General features: G+C 38.5%; 2 protein-coding genes across 4 annotated transcripts; one reads left to right on the top strand and one right to left on the bottom strand.

Moving 5' to 3' along the window:
* Window positions 1-4,862, top strand: LOC115688744 (putative F-box/LRR-repeat protein At3g18150). 3 transcript variants are annotated; one of them, XR_008815039.1, is made up of 4 exons: window positions 1-1,054; window positions 1,920-2,093; window positions 2,564-4,505; window positions 4,810-4,862. XR_008815039.1 is itself a non-coding variant. In XM_056305595.1 (3 exons), exons 1-3 carry the CDS (start codon window positions 74-76, stop codon window positions 4,834-4,836), a joined length of 1,182 nt encoding a protein of 393 aa, XP_056161570.1. In that variant the 5' UTR covers window positions 1-73; the 3' UTR covers window positions 4,837-4,862. The 3 variants fall into 3 exon arrangements, 2 of the variants coding, with proteins under 2 accessions (XP_056161570.1, XP_056161569.1); XM_056305595.1 differs by lacking the exon at window positions 2,564-4,505; XM_056305594.1 differs by having other exon boundaries at window positions 2,564-4,862.
* Window positions 4,863-5,557: 695 nt separating this feature from the next.
* LOC130135818 (putative tRNA (cytidine(32)/guanosine(34)-2'-O)-methyltransferase) lies at window positions 5,558-17,390 on the bottom strand. Its single transcript, XM_056305597.1, has 12 exons — window positions 17,198-17,390; window positions 15,990-16,053; window positions 15,813-15,906; window positions 13,793-13,842; window positions 12,421-12,470; window positions 10,472-10,580; window positions 9,302-9,362; window positions 9,149-9,201; window positions 8,142-8,234; window positions 7,712-7,775; window positions 6,710-6,817; window positions 5,558-6,212 (listed from the first exon to the last, which is right to left on the bottom strand). Exons 2-12 carry the CDS (start codon window positions 16,014-16,016, stop codon window positions 5,971-5,973), a joined length of 951 nt encoding a protein of 316 aa, XP_056161572.1. The 5' UTR covers window positions 16,017-16,053; window positions 17,198-17,390; the 3' UTR covers window positions 5,558-5,970.
* Between the last annotated feature and the right edge of the window lie 1,243 nt (window positions 17,391-18,633).

Here is an 18,633-nt window from a genome sequence, read left to right as displayed (position 1 = left end):
ACGGAGAGATAAAAAGTAAAATCCTTCGAAATCTCCGCGGGAAAATCTGCGGGAACCCTAGAAATTCAATTCCATGGCGGAGCCCTCCGTCCACGGCGCCACCCGCCGCAGTTCCTCCGGCGACCGGCCGAATCGCGCCGATCCAGACCGACCTCCTCCTCCTCCTCCGTCGCGACGAAGCGGAAGCCCTAGCGACCTCATCAGCGCCTTGCCGGACGCCGTGATCCACCGCATCTTCTCATATCTGCCCCTCGAAGACGTGGTCAAGACCAGCGTCCTCTCCAAGCGGTGGCGGTCCACTTGGACCTCCACCACGGAACTTGTCTTCGATGGAGAGATTGAAGACCGGCCTCGCAGTACCTTCGACTTCTGGTCCATCGTCGACGCCGTCCTGAGCCAGTGCACGTCCCCCACGGTGAAGAGGTTCCACGTCACCGGTCTAAATTGCGAGTGGACCGACCAACCCAAGGTCGAGCTCTGGCTCGGCTTCGCGGCGCGGCACCGCGTGGAGGATCTCCGCCTGTGGCTGGCTAACGGGTCGTCGTCCTTTTATGTACAGCTGGGGATCGTGTATTGCTTGAGCTGGTTGGTGCGCCTGGATGTCTGTCGCTGCACTTTCTCGTTGGGTGGTACTATTAGTTGGCCTTGTCTTAAGTTCTTGTCGATCGAATATGCGGGGTTGAGTGATGATTTACTCAGGCGAATCTTCAGGGGAAGTCCTGTGTTAGAGTCCCTTGAGTTGCGCGATTGCTGGGGCGTGAAGAACATTATAATAGATTCAACAAGTGTGAAAGAGTTGGTATATGTCCACCCCGGATACTCTCGCGCGAAGAGAATGAAAATTTGGGCGCCGCATTTGCTGTTGTTGCGTGTATCAGGGATGTGGCACTACTATGACTTTTTCGGACTCGACGATATATCTTCTTTGGTGGAAGCTGAGATAGATTTTCAAATTCTATATGGTGGCAAGTGGATGTGCTGCGACCTGTTGAAGGAAACTTTTGAGAAGCTGCACCAAGTTCCTACAATCACCATTGGCGGTTGGTGTTTGGAGGTACGAGTTCAATAATTTAACCATTAATAGGACATGCTCGTGTTGATAGGTACCTGTGATTAGCACTGTTTCGTTGTGATTGTTGCCCCGGCTGAGTGACCTCAGCTTTTTGTGGCATTCTAGTCTTTCATCAAGGGCAATCATTGAGATCGCTTGTATAATTAATTCGGCAGATGGGATGATATATAACTTTGTGTTCCGATTTACAACATAAGAAAGTATTGTGAACCTTGGAGCTTCTTCCCTCTGTTTTATTTCCAATAAATGGATCTGGGATGAGTCAATTTTTTGGGACAATGAATGCCCACTAGATCTGGGATCAATGCAACATTCTTAGACGTGATTCTCACAAGAAAAATGCATGAAGAGATTATTTGAAAAGGTTGCCTTTTCAGTTCATTTTTCAGCTTGTTGAGAAAATTCAATTATCTGGAAATATGACAGAGTAATGGACCTAGTTATCTTAGGTTGACAAAACCGGGTCATGCTCTCTTGTCATATTAGGTTGATGTTCCATAATCATCTTACAAAGAATTCTCAAAATATTTTACAATGGCCATGGATGGATTAACTTGGAAACTTCAGTCATAACGAGGTTCGCTGTCCCATGTGACTAACTACTAGAATTTTCACTCCTTCAAATATTACAAGTTCTACATGAGAAGCATATGTAAAAAGCCTATATTCTCAAAGCGATTCACTTGTTCATTTCTACTTGTGTTATCTTGTCGGTCATTTGCTGGTTGGGAGACAGGGTCAAAGGATATCGTATCTGGATGACTGTAATTTTGTTATTCTCTACTCATGTTAAACTGGAAAACTAATATTAATTAGATTTTCTATGTTGCTTGCTCAATGTGGTTAGATTCTGTCCCTTTTGGAGATGGAAGGAGTGCCAGCTGTATTGTCAAAATGTCAGAATCTGACACTACATGGACCAGTTAGTCAATGGGACCTTCCTGGGATAGCATACATGCTACGAAGTTCACGGTGCCTGGAAAAATTAGTCATACACCTGACTGACCTCACCCCGTTGGAGGTTTGTTCCTATGCTATGATATTTTCAGTTTGCTTGTTGTGCTGACTTCTTTATCGCACAAATATTTAAACAGTGAGTTAAAACTTTGGAAGCACATAAAGTTGATTGATTCTGTCAGTCTACTGAACATTTGTGCAGGGCAATATTAAGCTGTTTTAGTTCATGTCTTAAAGTAATTGCAATGATGTACCGGAGGTTCTTTTGCTGCCATGTAGCATTAGGATCTTGAACTAAGAGTTTAGCAATGAGCACTTAGAAGGAGAACATGTTTTATATGTGTAGATGAGTTTAAGAGCTTAAATTGATTAAGACTCGTTATAAAGTAAAACTAAGTTAGTAACTAACTAGCATCTGCAGTGGACAAATGAAAGTTGTTTGTTTGAAATTTTAGTGAGCCGATGAATTTCTTTTTTCCTGTGGAACCGCATTTGATGTGGAGTAAGTTTCTTAGATGAGGTATCTACGTGCAGTTAGAGCTTGATGAAGAATCTCAAGAACGTTTTAACTTTGATGAAGAAGATTTTTTGTGTTCACGGAGAGGGAATTTTGAATGTTTGGCGAATCATCTCAAGAGAGTTGAGATCATCGGTTTGAAAGCTGATAGTTTTGGGTCGAAACATCTGCTCGCCCTGATTAAGTTTCTTCTTGGGGATGCAGTTGTGCTGGAGAAGTTGATTATCAAGGCTAAATTGCCCACACGACATGGACGAAAACGTTTTAAAGCTGCTGTTCTGTCCAAACTATTTGGTGTGAGCAAAAATGTGCTCAGCTGTCGAAGAGCTTCCAAAAATGCTGAGGTTATCTTCGATTGTCCTTCCGAATGGGTGTCCTCATAAAAGCATATGAAAGTCGGGGTTTCGGGTTGATCTCATGGCAAGGGTATGTTGCCCTGGGCACTACACCGCTCATTTGTATTCACACTTTTTTTGACGGTAAAAGTTACCTGAAGTGTGACAGGATTAGGCTTTTTAACATGCCTCTAATTTGCTCTTGTTTCAAGTTTCATTCTAGTTGTAAATAGGAACCTCTCAAGGAAAGACGTTAATACTAGTGCTTTGGTTCAAGGGGATTTTTTTCCGGCAAAAAAGTTTGCAATCGGAACTAGACTGTTTTTACGGTTTGATTTGGTTCAGCTTTTCGAAAACCAAAACAAATCGTGTAATCATTAGTCTTGCTGTTAGCTCTGTTAGGTTTTATTGGACGTTCACGAGTCATTTTGTTTGATTAATAGTCAGGGGATATAAAAAACATAAGTTTTAACACTTCACTTAAAATTGACGAAGTTAAGGAGTTAAATGTGCGAAATGTAAGTTTTCGGAACTCGAGCACATTGTCGTAACAAGTTTTAGGACTTGTCCTTTAATTATTTGAAAAAAGTATATCATACAAGAGTTCGAGTTTGGCTAATTTTTGGCTAATTTTTAAGAGTAAAAGCAAAATATTTTTATACGGGAAATATGTATTTAAGACCTATTTTAAGTTACACAAACTTTTGAGTCTGAAATTTAATATAAAAAAGCAGTTTATTATATGCCCGTCCTTTTGGCCCATCGGCAGCTTGTCACTCAACTACTTCAACTTTTAAATGTTCTTCTACTTTAAATTTTCGATTTTTTTTCTTGTAAATTTTACAGCACTAAATTTGACTTTTTTTTTAAAATATGGAACACTTGAAATATTTTAAAATATTTACATAATGTAATGTCAATTCATAAATATATATTTGTTATTTTTTTAGCTTCAGGTTTTAAAGCAAAATCAAAAGCAGAAATATTAAGTAATCTTCATGTGATTCACAAACATGTGTGCGATGCTCAGATATAATCAACCGTACTATAATTAAGTTCTCAAATATTAAACCATTGAATTTAATGACATTTAAATTATAGGATAACTTAAATAATTAATATATTAATTATCATAATTAATTAAAGCGATTTCATCATAAATGATAGTTATAATTCATTCCAAAACCAGTTGAAACTTAGTAGTCCCTGACCTATAACTAGGAATCCTTGTTCCACAATCGTCAAGTTGTCTATTATTTATAATCCTTAACATAACATGAATAGATATCGATGCAATATTATATGATAATAGGATTTAACCATCATATAATTAAAATTGATAAAAAAAAAAATTCAAGCTTGCGGATGTTATTCTTAAATTATCCTGTTATCAAATAAATTATATTTTTTCAGTATTTATTCCGAGTTTGGTTTATATGTTCATGAATTCGCAAAATCAAAAGGGCGAGGGGTTCGCTCTTTCCCTTTGCCGAACTCAAAAGAGGGAAGGGGTCGCCGGAGCCAAAACTTGTCGGCAACAACTCCAGAAAAGTCGCACAGCTCGTGCTCAACGCTCTTCAACACACTCTTTCTCTCACACAAGGATGGTTGAAGGCGTCAAATGGTGCGTAGTTTTTTTTTTGTCTTCTCTTGATGGGTGTTTGGTTGTTCCTTTTTTCTGAGTAGTGGTGTGGCTTTTGGAGCGATGACGAGCGCAAATTGCGAGCTCGTCTGATGTTGATCAAGGTACAGGTTCGCAAGGCGTTTTGTGGTCATGTAGAATGTGTGCTTGTTTCTGTGTATTTGAGTAGCTTGAAAGATGTTAGCTATTGCACGGTTGAGACTATTTGCATGTGATATCTGTAACCAAACATTTGCAAATTCAGATAATGGGTGGTCCATGTCTCGTGTTGTCTCTTTGGTTGCAGATTCCTTTACGGCGAATCTTGTCGTGACAGAAGGGGAATCGGTTTATGATTTCTGTTGGTACCCATACATGTCTGCTACACGGTTGTTTTTTCAGTTGTGGTTATTTCTCTTCTGGTAATTAGCCACAGCTAGAATTGAGTTTGGAAGTTTTTCGTTATTCAGACCCGGTCAGCTGTGTATTCGCATCAACTACTCGCGATCATCCGGTTCATGTCTGGGATGCCACTACTGGACAGTTCAGAATTGTTGAGTTTCGTTTAGAGGTATCGAGATCTCTAGGGAGACTTTATGGAAGCCATATTAATCGTTTCGGGGTGCACTGTAGTTGTAGACCCTGAGCTTATCACACTTCTTAGACATGCTTTGTAGCAATTCTGTTACCTGCAGATGCCCCCTAGCTTCACCTTGACAATCTTCTACATGCAGCTTCGTTTTCAATTGTCTTGAAAAGAAAGGACATTTTATTGACTCGTACATTGGACATTGCATCTACGTTGCACATGCAGGGCTTATGTGCTGTGGATAAATTGACAGCTGCATTTTCAATTGGACGAAAGTTACCTCTTGATTCCGACAACCACAAGGTTTGATACAGAGTGATCTTCCAGGATCAAAACAGTGTCAATCGCACCATCCGATCCAACAGAAACTTTCTTGGTTAGAACCGTGACATATCATCGTCATTCATCTTCGACGTACGCACGCTGGATGCGGTCTATGTAAGGCATCTAATGTCTTCAATGTAAATGATACAAAGCGTGCGAGAAAATTCGATCTAAGCACGTCAAATTCATGTAATAAACCACCTCCTGTTCATGAGTTGGCCGAGGCGAACTCAATATATCAGGTCTCTCTTCCAAATATGTCGAATTATCGCATATGAATCTCGCAGCATAGTGATATTGCACCTCCAATAGAAGTCGAAACAAAGAGCAAGAGATTCTGATTCTTTCTCGATCGGCCCACTTAGCCATTAGGATCGTTCTTTTTCCGGACGTATATTCAAAGAAAAGTATTGCTAAGGACCACTTACAATTCTAAAGCGTGACCAAGTGTCCCTCTCGGTAACAGCTTTCTCTCGACATTAGATAACTTGTTGACAGACGTACACATCAACTTCTCGGTCTTTGTGAAATTAAGGTGACATTAAATGGCAAGAATCAGGAATCCAAGGATAGCTTTTCGAGTTCTTGAACTCCATGACAAGAGGCTTTCTTCAACTCCAGAGCTCTCTTGTAAGGCGGGGCGATTGGGGGTTGCACAGGATCGAGGCTCTTATAAGTCCCGTCGGGCGCTTTAGGGAGCGGGTATGACCGGTCGGAGTCATAGCCACTGAGGTCACCACAGGCTAAAAATGGAATGTACACCTTGTTCGGTCCCTCCAACCATCCACTACTGCAATCTGTCACGCACCACACATCGAAATGTTTACTGCATTGCCACAAGTGACTAAACATCATTCAAGAAAATCAGGCACTTGAAGGAAAGCCCCTAATATTGGATACTTAAAACTTTGATCAAACATTATAACCACAAATGACTAAACATCATTTAAGAAAATCAGGTGCTTGACAAAAAGCCCCTAGTATTGGTAACTTCAACTTTGATATAACTTTATAACCTTCTTTTCTTTTTATATTCCAAAGCAAGTTGCAAGGATAATAATCTAATCAGAGGAAGAGGGAACAGCTGAGCAGAATATTCTCTTTTCTGCAGATTCTCGTTATGCTCGGATTATGATACGGAGTTAGCAGCTTAAAGGACTTAATCACATATTCAAGCTGGATGCAATAAAAATTAACAAACAATATCTTTCTCGAAAAAGTCATCTAACATCAGTAGGCAATCAATTGAAGAAGAAGATGAAGAAAAAAAAAAGCACGGGAACGGCATAGTTACCTAGGTCATCAACTCCAGATGGACTCCCAATCTTTTCTAAAAGGTGGTGCAAGTCCTTCGGATTAAATCCTTCAGGGGGAGAATAGTTCTCACAAACAGCAAATGCCTCTGTAGATTTAAAAAGATTGGCATGAGTTTTTATCATTGTCCAGGAACTTATGAAAAGAAAAATCACTACGTCAGGAAGAAAATCTCTAATCTGGTAAACCCCATGCAGCCTCGAGACCTTTAGAAACAGACTTATCAACATGACAACTTAAAACATCCAAGGATTAACCTGCTTGGTGGATGCTGCCAGGATTAGTAATAGGATGCTCCTGAGAAAATGAATCAGACCCACTCAGGAAAACTAAGATTGGATAAGCTTTTTTCTTCATTTCCTTAGATGAGGGTCTACTCTAACAAGAAGTCAATGATGCCTGTCCAGAGCCACAGCTAGGTTCATTGGATGTTTTAAAGAATTCATTTCCACATACACTACCTAGATTCTAGAACAACTAACATGGTCATGTACCACGACGTCTACTTTACCGTCTGCTCTGTTTTCATCCCCACATCAGTAAATTCTTCAAACACTCATTGATGATGATGTCATTGAGCGTTGTTATATGGAATGGCCAAAATTGCATAGAGAGTAAAAAGCAAATAGAAAGAGAAATATAAAAATATCGTGTATGAGCTTCTTGAGAGTGCTCTTAAAATGGCACGATTCTGAGCGTAAATTTTTTTTGGGATAGTTACCATAATATGAAGTTTGTTTAACAATGAGAAAGATTTTCAAACCAGGGTTTAAACACAATTCAGAGTTCTTCTACAATACAAGAGGACTAGCTGTTAGGCAATTGACTTTGCGATTTGACACATAGTTAACTTACCATTTACATATATAGTCGCATCCCGTCTTTTGCATATAATAAAATATACAGAATAAAAATGAGTGCTAACAAAAAAAATAAGTGACTGACCAGCATTGGAAATTTACAGAAGACACAAAAATCATACCTATGCTGGAATTTCGACTGCTTTTTGGCTTTGCAAATGTCACAATAGGGAAGAATAACTTCAGCTGCAACAAGCAAACAAACAAGAAGGTATGGAATGACGATGTAATAGTTCAAAAACCACAAAGCAACATAATAATGGTAAATGATCTCAACACGAGATAACTTGTGAACAATGAATAAGACATAGCGCATTCACAACATCACAATTGGAAAAGAAGAAAATCAATGATTGGCCAACTCCCCGTGACAATTCTTGGAGTGAAAACTAAAAACTTTCAAAAGTTATTACCCATCAGTACTACTCAAATCGATATAGAACATACCGGACACTTGATACAAAGCACAAAACAAATCCAATGTTATGTAAATTCTATATGACTACCAGCTACTGTAAGTGCAACTCTTATAAGAGCAAATAGATAACTTACCTGGCTATAAAGAAGACTCGTGTCTTTCCCACGAAATATTTTTGCGATAAAGTTTCCACCTTCTTTTAGTACATGAGTAACAATAGTTAGTCCCTGCAGGATGCAATAGGTGAGTAGAGAGGCCAAGAGGTCTACCCACCAGTGTCGTTCATGGCAAATAAACAAAGTTATACTACCAACAGTTAACATGTAAGAATCTTAAACTGGATTGATTTTATTGACATACAATTCAACTATTCTTGTTTTCAGTGGTTACTGGAACTATAAGGTACTATTAAGCAGGATTCCCTCATTTTTCCAGTTTAGCTTTCAATATGACTTCATTTTTAGTACTCTACTTTCCCAGGTTCTCACTTTTTATATACAGGTAATATGGAAACTACTAGAAAAACAGCTAAGTGGACAAGCTAAACCTGCTAGATTTTTTTTTTCCGTCAGAAAACCCAATAGTTGAGATACCTAATTATTTATGTAAAATTTAAAGCAAGGGACAAAAGTTAGCTCAATTAAATAATTACATGATACTGGGACAAGAACTCAAATACAACCCTACACAACTGAGTGAAATAAGTCCCAGTAGATAAAAAGAGATTGTATAGGAGGATTTCTGCTGCTCACTTCAGTTTGTAACTTTTCTCTCTGGTTGAACTTGCTATTTGGCTTTGACCAAAAAAAAACAAAGAAATTGCTATTTGGCATCAAAAGCTTGTCAAAAACCCATGAGTCCAAAAGTAGAAGCCAGAAACGTTGTCTTCACTTATATTAACTTCTTTAAGTCAGACAGATTACAATTTCAAAAGTTACATCATCCAAACACAGCATTTCACTAAAAAGTGAAGTTAAACTGAAAGTGTAAAAACTGCAGTTGAAGCCAAAAAGTTACAGCTAAAAGTCTAAAGAACCCTAATCAAACTCTTAGTATTCCTTCTGAAGGAAATGACCCTAAAATATGAAATTTTCCAAGTCATAGATTATATTTCATCCTTAGGAGTAACTACAAAACTTACTGCTAAAATCAGTTGAGACTGAACAAACTCATCCATGTCATGAAGACCAGTTACTGCAAGTTCCAGAAGTTAAAACAGCCTCAGTGAACATGTCACCAAAAAGAGCAGATATAAGGGCATAAACGAGCTAGTGGCATACACTGATACACTCACCATCAGGAGCTCCGTCGCAGACCACCAAGTCAGCCTTGCAACCGTCAAAATGTCTGATTACCTGGCCCGAGAGAGAGAGAGAGAGAGAGAGAGAGAGAGAGAGAGAGAGTTATCTTGCAAAATAAATCTTTATGAAGCCTTGGACTGCAAGGCAACAAAGATCTCAGATAACATCCTTAGAATTTTATGAAGCCTTGGACTGCAAGGCCACAAAGATCTTACATAACATCCTGAAAATTAAATAATAAAATAGCTCTGCTTGTATAATGTAACAATATAGTGCCATTAAAAGTTTTTCCATCATGAAGCTACATCCATAGCCCTGTAAAATTTTTGGTAGGATTTTGTCCAATAGAATGTTTACATACCCAACGCTCCAAATATAAAAAAGGAATATCACATGAAATCCGGTATACTATACTAAAACCAAGCCTACTCCAACTGTAACAATGCACATTAGGCTAAAACATTTATTCATCCAAAAAGCAATTAGTAAATTGTAAGTATTTTGTAATCTTCCTTACATCGATGTACATATGATATCTACATAGATATAATGCACACAGAAAATCTGAAATGGCTTCAGTTCATATTTCATACCCTCTCAAATAAAGTTACTTCGCATATTCAATACAATCTTCTTCTATTTAAATATTTTATTACAGTTAGCATTTACCACATAAGCTATACTTTCCCCCTGGCATTACTTCTACAAAAATTCTCCAAAAAACAATGTGAAGGTAAAAAATAAGATGATTATTTGGAAAAATATTTCATTAAATTAAACAAAGTATTTTAGAGACACAGCTTGTTGAAATAATACAATGGTTGGTGAAGGTAAAAAGATACTTTTAAAAGTTTGGGAGGCTTTTCTTTCATTTTTTCTTTTCTGGTGACCAATAAGTTCAAGTGTGAACATGTTGAGCATGGTAATGAAAACAAAAGGCCAGATCTGTTATGGTCCATCAGACATTTACACCAAATTCATGCTCTTAAAACTTTGAAAGGAAAGTAGATAGTCAATTTCCTAACAAGCATGACTAAGGCTTTATTTTCTATTTCTTCAATTCAAGATTGGTCAACTTGTATCATCTCATTTTCCATTGCCAATTATATGTCATTGTCCACCTTTAAGTGTCACATATCGCAAGCCAAAGAAATTTTTCTTACCACTTCAGCTGTTCGGGCATTTGTTATATCACCCTGTACTTGGATGACTCCCTCAATTGGAGCCATAGGCTGTAGATCAATTGCGACTATAAGAGGAAGATCGCCTTCCCTGCAAATTAGGACAAAGAAGAATGGTCTGAACAGAGAGTCTGAGCAAGAACACAAAAATCAAGATGTAACACCAAAATCTCTATGAAGCAATAAGGTCAAAATCCAAATTTTTTGATATTGCTATGAAAAAAGTTTGTCCAAAGCAGGCGAAGAGGACTCAGTCTGAAGTTTAGTGTGCATGTTTTTCAGAATCCCATGCTCAAAAAAGATTTGGAAGTTTCCCATGATAGAAAGTATGTCAATCGGAAAATACATTTGATCCTTCAAAGGCTGTTACATGGACTTCATGACCCTTATCTATTGTGGATATATAGTTCACCAGTCAGGTCTGTTCACTTTTCGTATTTCATATGATTTGCATTATTTAACACGATACTCTCCTCCAACTCACCTACCGGTGACGACGGCTATAGAGTAGAGTGAAATGAAGCATCCACTGAACATGGATTTAGACAGTATCCAGTGCTTTGAAGGGAAACATCAAGCCTTTTGGAAGTTTCTCATGGTTAAATGCCGTAGAGGCAGTTCAGATTAAGGGTCAGTACAATTAATTCTACACGGATATGACGAGATCCATACTAGGAACTAATGTTCAAACTCTATATTCCCCATTGGCCTTTTCAATATGGTGTCCAAAACTCTTTGTATGATTTGTGACCGAATAAATAAGCATGACAGGAAGTTAACTAACACTAGTGCACACTTCTGTCACCGAAAAATCTGCCTTGAGATATCAGGATAAATTGAACATTTGTTGAGCAGACAAAATGGAACCACCAAACTCAAATTTATTGTCTCTAAACCACACCATTCTGAGGACACAATACCTGGATTACTAAGGGTAATATATTACACAACTAGGGAAAAGTACAAAAGGAAGCATGGTTGGTTCACTAAAGGCTCATTTAAATAGACACCTGAGATCTTGTCAAGTATGAATACAACAATAGCCAAGTTCTACATTAGATCATCCACAAGTTATAACATATCCAGCCACTCTGCTCTAGTCCAATTCCCCTTTCGAGATGAGATGCTATAGAGGGAACTAATGACTCGACGGACATAAAGCATCTCCAAGGCATTCATACAGAAGAATCGTAGAATAATTATCTCTGGGCTCTACAATGTGCAAGTCAGTTACCAGAAAAAAAATCTCACTTGCATGATGATCAAGTAACAACCCTAAAGGAAGTATCTGAAAAGTCATGATAGAAGCAGATAGATAGATAAAGAGATAGACAGGCGGGTGTGAAGGAAGTTGCCAACTACAGCACCTATAATTTGATTTTATCACCCAAAAGATTCTTTTGAAAAACATTTAGAAACACATGGCCTAGCATCCCAGGTCAAAAAAACTCTTGATGTTCAACAAAGGCTTTGAATCTTTAGAAAGCCCAAACTTTCCTTTTTTCGGATTTGAAACTTGCTCTAATTGGATGCCTATCTCAATATAGTATATGATTGGTTTTGTGCACATTGTGTCATTTCCATGCCCAAGTGTAGTGTGATGCGCGGAACATATGACAAAGGTATGACCCAGGGTTTATCAACTCTTGATTTTTGTTTACATATGATATATTAAACAGGGAAGTTTGGCCATTCAAACTAAGGATGAAGCATTTTATATATTCATCACATCAAGATAACAAGGAAAAAAAATGTCAACTAATTCTTGCACAGATATGGCAGATTGCAGATCCTCTCATAGTCTGAAGATGGTTTACTCAATTGAAGAAATGGCTAAGCCTTAGCATCACCTTAGTAGCAATTTCTACAAAAAGAGAAATCATAGAAGCATACACCATCAATGTTTACATTATCGATGAAGATTTTTATACCTAGAATCAGGTGAAAGCTTTGCGGGAAGATATAATTTACGACTTAAAACCTGCACATGGAAAGTGGGCACCATAAGCTAACTTTAATCTATTTTAACCAGCACAATTCCACACATGGCAAGAAGCCCAAAGGAGAGAAGCTATAGAGGAAAAGATGTTCATGACAAAATTATACAAAAAAGGAAGGAATTTGCACTAAGATCATTCAATTCCAGCGTACATGAGACTTGAGTTAGACAGGCAAGGCAAACAATTTCCTGAGGATCTCACCAAATTGTGGTCTTTAGAAGGATATACTTTAGGATGAAGGAAACACTTCAAAAGAAACACATCCATGTCCAATGTTTCCCTATGCCCGCAATGCATCCATTTTCAATTTTTCCGATAATAATTAGATACGAATAATTCAAATGTAATTATCATAATATGAACATAACCAGTTTTAACCAGTTTTTCAAGTGAGAAGGAAAACTGTGTTATCTAATGCCACTAAAAGAAAAAAGCAGAAACAGCTTCTTAAAAGAGGGATCGCAGTCCAAGATCACTTAATCATTGATAAACCTTGTGTTTCCATATACACTAGAATCTACATGGTGTTTATTGCATAGATACAGTATTCCTGTTCAGGTGCTATCTAATCATCCAACTGATTACCATGCAAAAACGTACATTTAGTGATAGGAAGAGAGATACGTTGTAAATAAGTGATTCCTGTTTTCTTCTGTGGGAAATTCTATGGAATTCATAACTGTCTCAATGTTGTTGTTGTTATTATTATTATTATTATTTTACTTTTTTTATTGTCTGTATGCTCATTCAAAATTATAGATATGCAGAAATGTACAAATTGACATTTGCTTACATCTAAATAGTTGATGAATAATTGAATTGTTCTCCTATTAACTCAAATATTATAACTTATTTTAGTCTAAGAATATTCCCACTCTTCCGTTAACTAAGGTTCTTGGCATGTTTTGGCATTTATTTCAATAAGTCCTCTTCAGCTCAACTTGTCAGTGTGAACAAAAATCATAGAATCAATTCAATTACAGAATTATCTTTCCAAAACCAATCTTATTAGGATATTGTGCTGTTGAAATTTGAAGATAAATAAAGAATCATTATCAGTTTCACTAGAGGTTGCCAGGTCATCTATATTCATACCTATTGATGCAACAATTTCAGGATGATTCATTACATACAAAAAGTTGACATGACTAACTTTTCTTCAGTAAAGCAGTTGAAACAAGTCATAAATTATTTGCATTAACATTTGTAGTAGAATTTGAAGTCCTTATAAGAGCAAAGCTGGAATAATCTTCAATTTTTCACTAGGCATCAGTAATCATTTCCCTGGCACTGAATAGTATACCTGACTCCAACTACCAGGGGCAGCACATAAATCTACCACACGTTTCACTCCTGCAAAAGCCAAAAATAAAAGCACAAGAAAGGTCTCAGTATATCAGATATGATGATTATGTTACCTCTGCATATGCTTTTTAGAAAATAATATACTAAAGTGACCTGCTTCTCAAAATATGGATCCCTAATAACAAATACATCTCTTTCGGCTTGTCACCTCCACAAATAAAAGAACTCATTTAATATAATACACTCCTCCTATCAAGCATGCAATTACTAAAGAAGAACATGAATAAGTAGCTGTCATTATTATAACACTCGATAAGCCTTTGCCTTCAAGCATGGCATGAACAATAGGGACCTCATGATTTGCCAAAGATGCAGCACCAAATCACATTTGAGACAGTCAAGCATAGACTTTCCTTTCATATATTGTGAAAATAGATGGCCTCAAGCTATACAATTTTCATTCAGATGTGATCTCTTGCAGTATAGTCAAAACCTATTGAAATTGTTAGATCATTCAAAAAATCGTCATTTAGGTGAGGCCGGAGTAAACTCACAAGTTGATTCACTGAATTCCCTAAAAAAGCGAGTCGGCTCGTAGCAACACCTTCATTATAAATTGTTATATTATCTCAAATGGGCTTCTTCAACTAGCACAGAGAGAATCAAGCCCACTTGCACAATGGGCCAACTTTGCAACCTCCCGACTCAAAGCCGAACTTTCCTTTATAGTGATGCAAGAGCATCAGAGCTTGGAAATTCTATTGAAGACAATCAACTCACAAGCCCCACTCAAGCCTCACTAATTAGCCAAGCCCATTTGTTAATTATGCAAGCTCAAGAGTAGATTTTGGCCCATTTAAGGAGCAAAACGTGACTTAATGGGTCCAATGAGGAGGAAGAAGCCAAGGAGTTTCTAGATTTTGAAGAGTAGATGCAGTTTGAATTGCAAGGCTGGGGGTTAAATTTTAAGTTCCCGTGTGTTTTAAATTTCCTATGTCTTCAATGTTTCTTAGGGTTGAATTTAAAGTTTCCATGTGTTTTAAATTTCCTTTGTCTTTAATGTTTCCTCGTCACTACTAAATATGTGTTGCATTCTCCATTGTAAGATTTAGGTTTGAGTTTGATATTATATGAAATTTCCTCCTCAATTCACTGACTCCTTTGATTTGGTGGTTTCTCCAATTCTTTGCTGGTGAACCATATAAGGTCTTTATCCTTGGCTGGTGGAAGACTCCTTTATGTCTTGGTGGTGAAATCTATCTCAAAGTTACTTTCCATCAAACACTCTCAGCATCATCTTAATCTCAACACGCATCATATAGAGAAGGTAAATTCATTGTAAAGAGAGTATCCACCATCGTACAACAGGAATTGCTACGAGGTTTCACTTTAGGTTACACATCTTGACTTACTAGAATACTTCTAGCTCAATGTGAGACAAAGTAGCAAGTATGTTTTTCTCAATTACTTGAATCTTCAAAGTTCTGCACTAGTTCAAAGTAATTGAACCATTGGCAAAGAAAGAAAAACCTACTACCAGTTCTGTATTAAAAAAAGGAAAGAGCTCATTAGCTTTACCCGGAAAGTCTTGGTTAGAGAACTTCTTTATAAATAGGTTATGTTTGACTTTCAATATAACATAGCTAATCAATTTATTCATAGTACTGGAGTATACATTGAAAATTATTTTATTATGTATAATAGATGTTTAGGGACAAGTTTATTTATCTAATAACATTTCCTAAGGATACTTCGCTGAGTTTTTTAAATCTTACAATTAGACGATTCACTCTTCTGATACAATTTTGTGAACCCCCTATCGATCTTAGTTGAACAAGCGATCTTGACTACCTTGATCTCTCGTATCCTCTACCCATCCTCATTAGATATGTGTGCGTGTATGTGTGCGCGCGCGCGCACGTATGTGTGCGAGAGAGAGAGAGAGAGAGAGAGAGAGAGAGAGAGAGAGAGAGAGAGAGAGAGAGAGAGAGAGAGAGAGAGAGAGAGAGGCCCGCTACCCTCAAATATATTGAACTCCTCGTCTATTTGAAGAAGTTTAAAAGCACTTCGAGCACGCCAACCTTCTTCTTTTGCTTTCCGATAGTAGATATCCTACAAAGGAATTAACTCTGAGTTCAACATGGTTGAAATAGGACAAGCCCATCAAATGGATGTCCTGCAAAATGTTAAGTTACCCTTTTGTCCCTTGAAGCTTTGCCCATGTCTTATTATGCTCCTGTAAGAGAACTCCACAATCCACTATATTCAAAGAATGAAAACAACGTCAATAAATTGTGGACAAAGGAGCAATATCAACGACAGAAACTAGATTTCAAGAAAGCAGCTTCATGAGGAATAAACTTCCGGTCATGAGGAAAAAACTTCCGGGTTTTCAACATGAATTCAACTCCAAGTCTCTCAATTTTACTACCAGTTACTCGTAATGACATTCCAAAATCGTCATTGTCAAATTGAAGAGCCACAAGATTCAAACAACATCAAACTTCGCCAAAAAAAAAGGAATACAGCCTAAGCTATTGGCCAATAATAGTTGGTTTAGCGGCTGTTGCTCCTATCCAAAATAATTCATGAAAGGTGGTTCAACTTTGACTTGCAACATACTAAAATAGCTCATATGTATTGACCACCAACATGAGTACATGATCATGTAACCAAATAGCATAACATCACCCTGAACGTCAAAGATTATGCAAACAGCAATAATTTCTATTTCAGAATGCATGATGTCAATGGGCACACCCCATTATGCTTTGAATATTGAGAAGAAATCCTCATCACCAAAACTAATTAAATGATGTTACAACACAATTCTTGTAACAGTCAAAGACGTAAAGTGTGCTTGTCCAGAATCAGATGCTTTGAGCAAGTCATCCCTTTTTCCTTCAACAACTAACAATGCCACAATACCACAACCAGCTCATCACAATGTAAGGCATCCAGTGGTAGACATCATCAGCTTCTCATTGCAGGTTATCACTAAAAGGGAGCATCCATGACCATCTGTATCGAGCGGAAAGTGAGTTGAAGTGGCACCGGCATCTCCGCAGAGCAAAGTACAGCCTTCTTTCTCGGCTAAGGCCAAGCTTAAAACTTTTTCATAACAAAATAAACAGATATGATCTATAGTTATCAACCCAACGACTTCCACATGCCTCGAAAGAGCATTTTCCTTCGACAGGGACAAGGCCAACATCGGTTTATTACATCAAACAGCTGGAGGGCATTTCCGGGTCATAAAGCAAACGCGGCAACTATCACGAACAACACAGCAAGCTAAGGCAACTCGGCAAGAGAAGCCAACGAAAGCGCCGCGACTTCGGAGCGAGAAACCAAGTAACAGACGCAAGATCGAAAGAGAAAGAGAGCGGCGAAGAAGCAATACCGCAGAAGGCGTCGACGGCGAGAGAGGGAGAGGGAAGGGGCGCTTCCCGACGGAGGACTCGGGCGGAGGACGGCGGAGACGGGCGGACGATCTGCCGTTTCCGGGCCGTCGGCGGTGGAACTGTTTTGGCGACGGCGAGCACACACAGGGGAGCGAGCGCCTTTTGCCTAAGAAAAAAACGAAAAAGAAAAATAGGAAAATCGCACTTATAATATTATTCGTATTCGATTTTGGTCCCTATGCTATATATTTCGTTACAATTTAATCCCCGAAATTATGTCCGGCGATAATTTAAGGATGGATTCAATTTTTTTCCGTCCAGGCGGGGACGGAAAATGCTGACTCAATTCCGACAAATCAAACATAGGTGCCTACTTGTACAAGCTTATAAAAAAAAAAATTAATTTTTGATCCTCATACTTTTAGGAACGCTCGAGCTCGATTCTTTTATTTTGTAATTGCAATCATATTATTTACTCCGTTGTTTGACGGAGCATGAGCCGTGGGAGCATGAGCCGTGGACAAGAATTTTAAACGATGGAACCCCAAATCGAACAGACGAGAGAGGGACGGAAGGGAAACGTACCTCATCCGTGGATCCCTCCCAAAAATCGGTGCCTTCAAATTCAATGTAGATGGGTCAGTCGTCGAAAGGGAAGAGGGATCTTTTTATGTTCAGAAACCTATACTATATGATAAGGCGACAGGGAGGGAGCTGTTGCCCGGTATTTGCCGATTCAGCGGGGTGAGCGGTTGCCGGATTTGTTGAAAGAGCTGTCGCGGCTTCTTCGGCACTATGAAGTGGAAGCCTTTTAGCCTTGCGATCTGTCTTCTTGCTGGTGGTACTTGGAAGCAGAAGGTGATCGATCATATGAGGTCGGGAAGTGATATGCACACGTAGAGATCGCTTCTGATGATAGCTTATCGCCGAGAAACCAAACCCATGGGAGCTGAGACCCACATCATCGAAGACTGTGAAGAGAAGCACTAGCCTTGTTCAGCTTAGTGGATTTGATGTACGGGACACAGGAATCTAATCGAGTTGCAAATTGGATCGCCAAAATCCATCGCAAGAAGGCCCCTTCCCTCACAATTGGTTTTGTAGAGTACCGCTATTACTACCTTCAATGGATCTTTTATGTTTGGAAACCCATAATTTATGCCTAGTGAGTTGGTAGTGGGCCGAGAAACAAGCCCATGGGAGCTGAGACCCATCATTGAAGACTGTGAAGAGAAGCTTAGCCCGGTTCAGCTTAGTCGCAGACTGAACCGCCAAAATCCATCGCAAGAAGGCCATTCCCCACAATTGGTTTGTAGTGCCCCTGTTACCTCTATAAGGGATTTTTTTTTATATTCGGAAACCCACAACTTATGTCTAGTGCAGATGGTAATGGGCCGAGAAACAAGCCCATGGGGGCTGAGACCCACCATTGAAG

Source organism: Syzygium oleosum, unplaced genomic scaffold (assembly GCF_021117445.2).
Source record: "Syzygium oleosum isolate NSW1041296 unplaced genomic scaffold, Sole_v2.1 Sole_v2.38, whole genome shotgun sequence".
Classification (NCBI taxonomy): Eukaryota; Viridiplantae; Streptophyta; class Magnoliopsida; order Myrtales; family Myrtaceae; genus Syzygium; species Syzygium oleosum.
The sequence above is the reverse complement of the archived record's forward strand: the minus strand, read 5'-3'. Positions and strand labels throughout refer to the sequence as shown.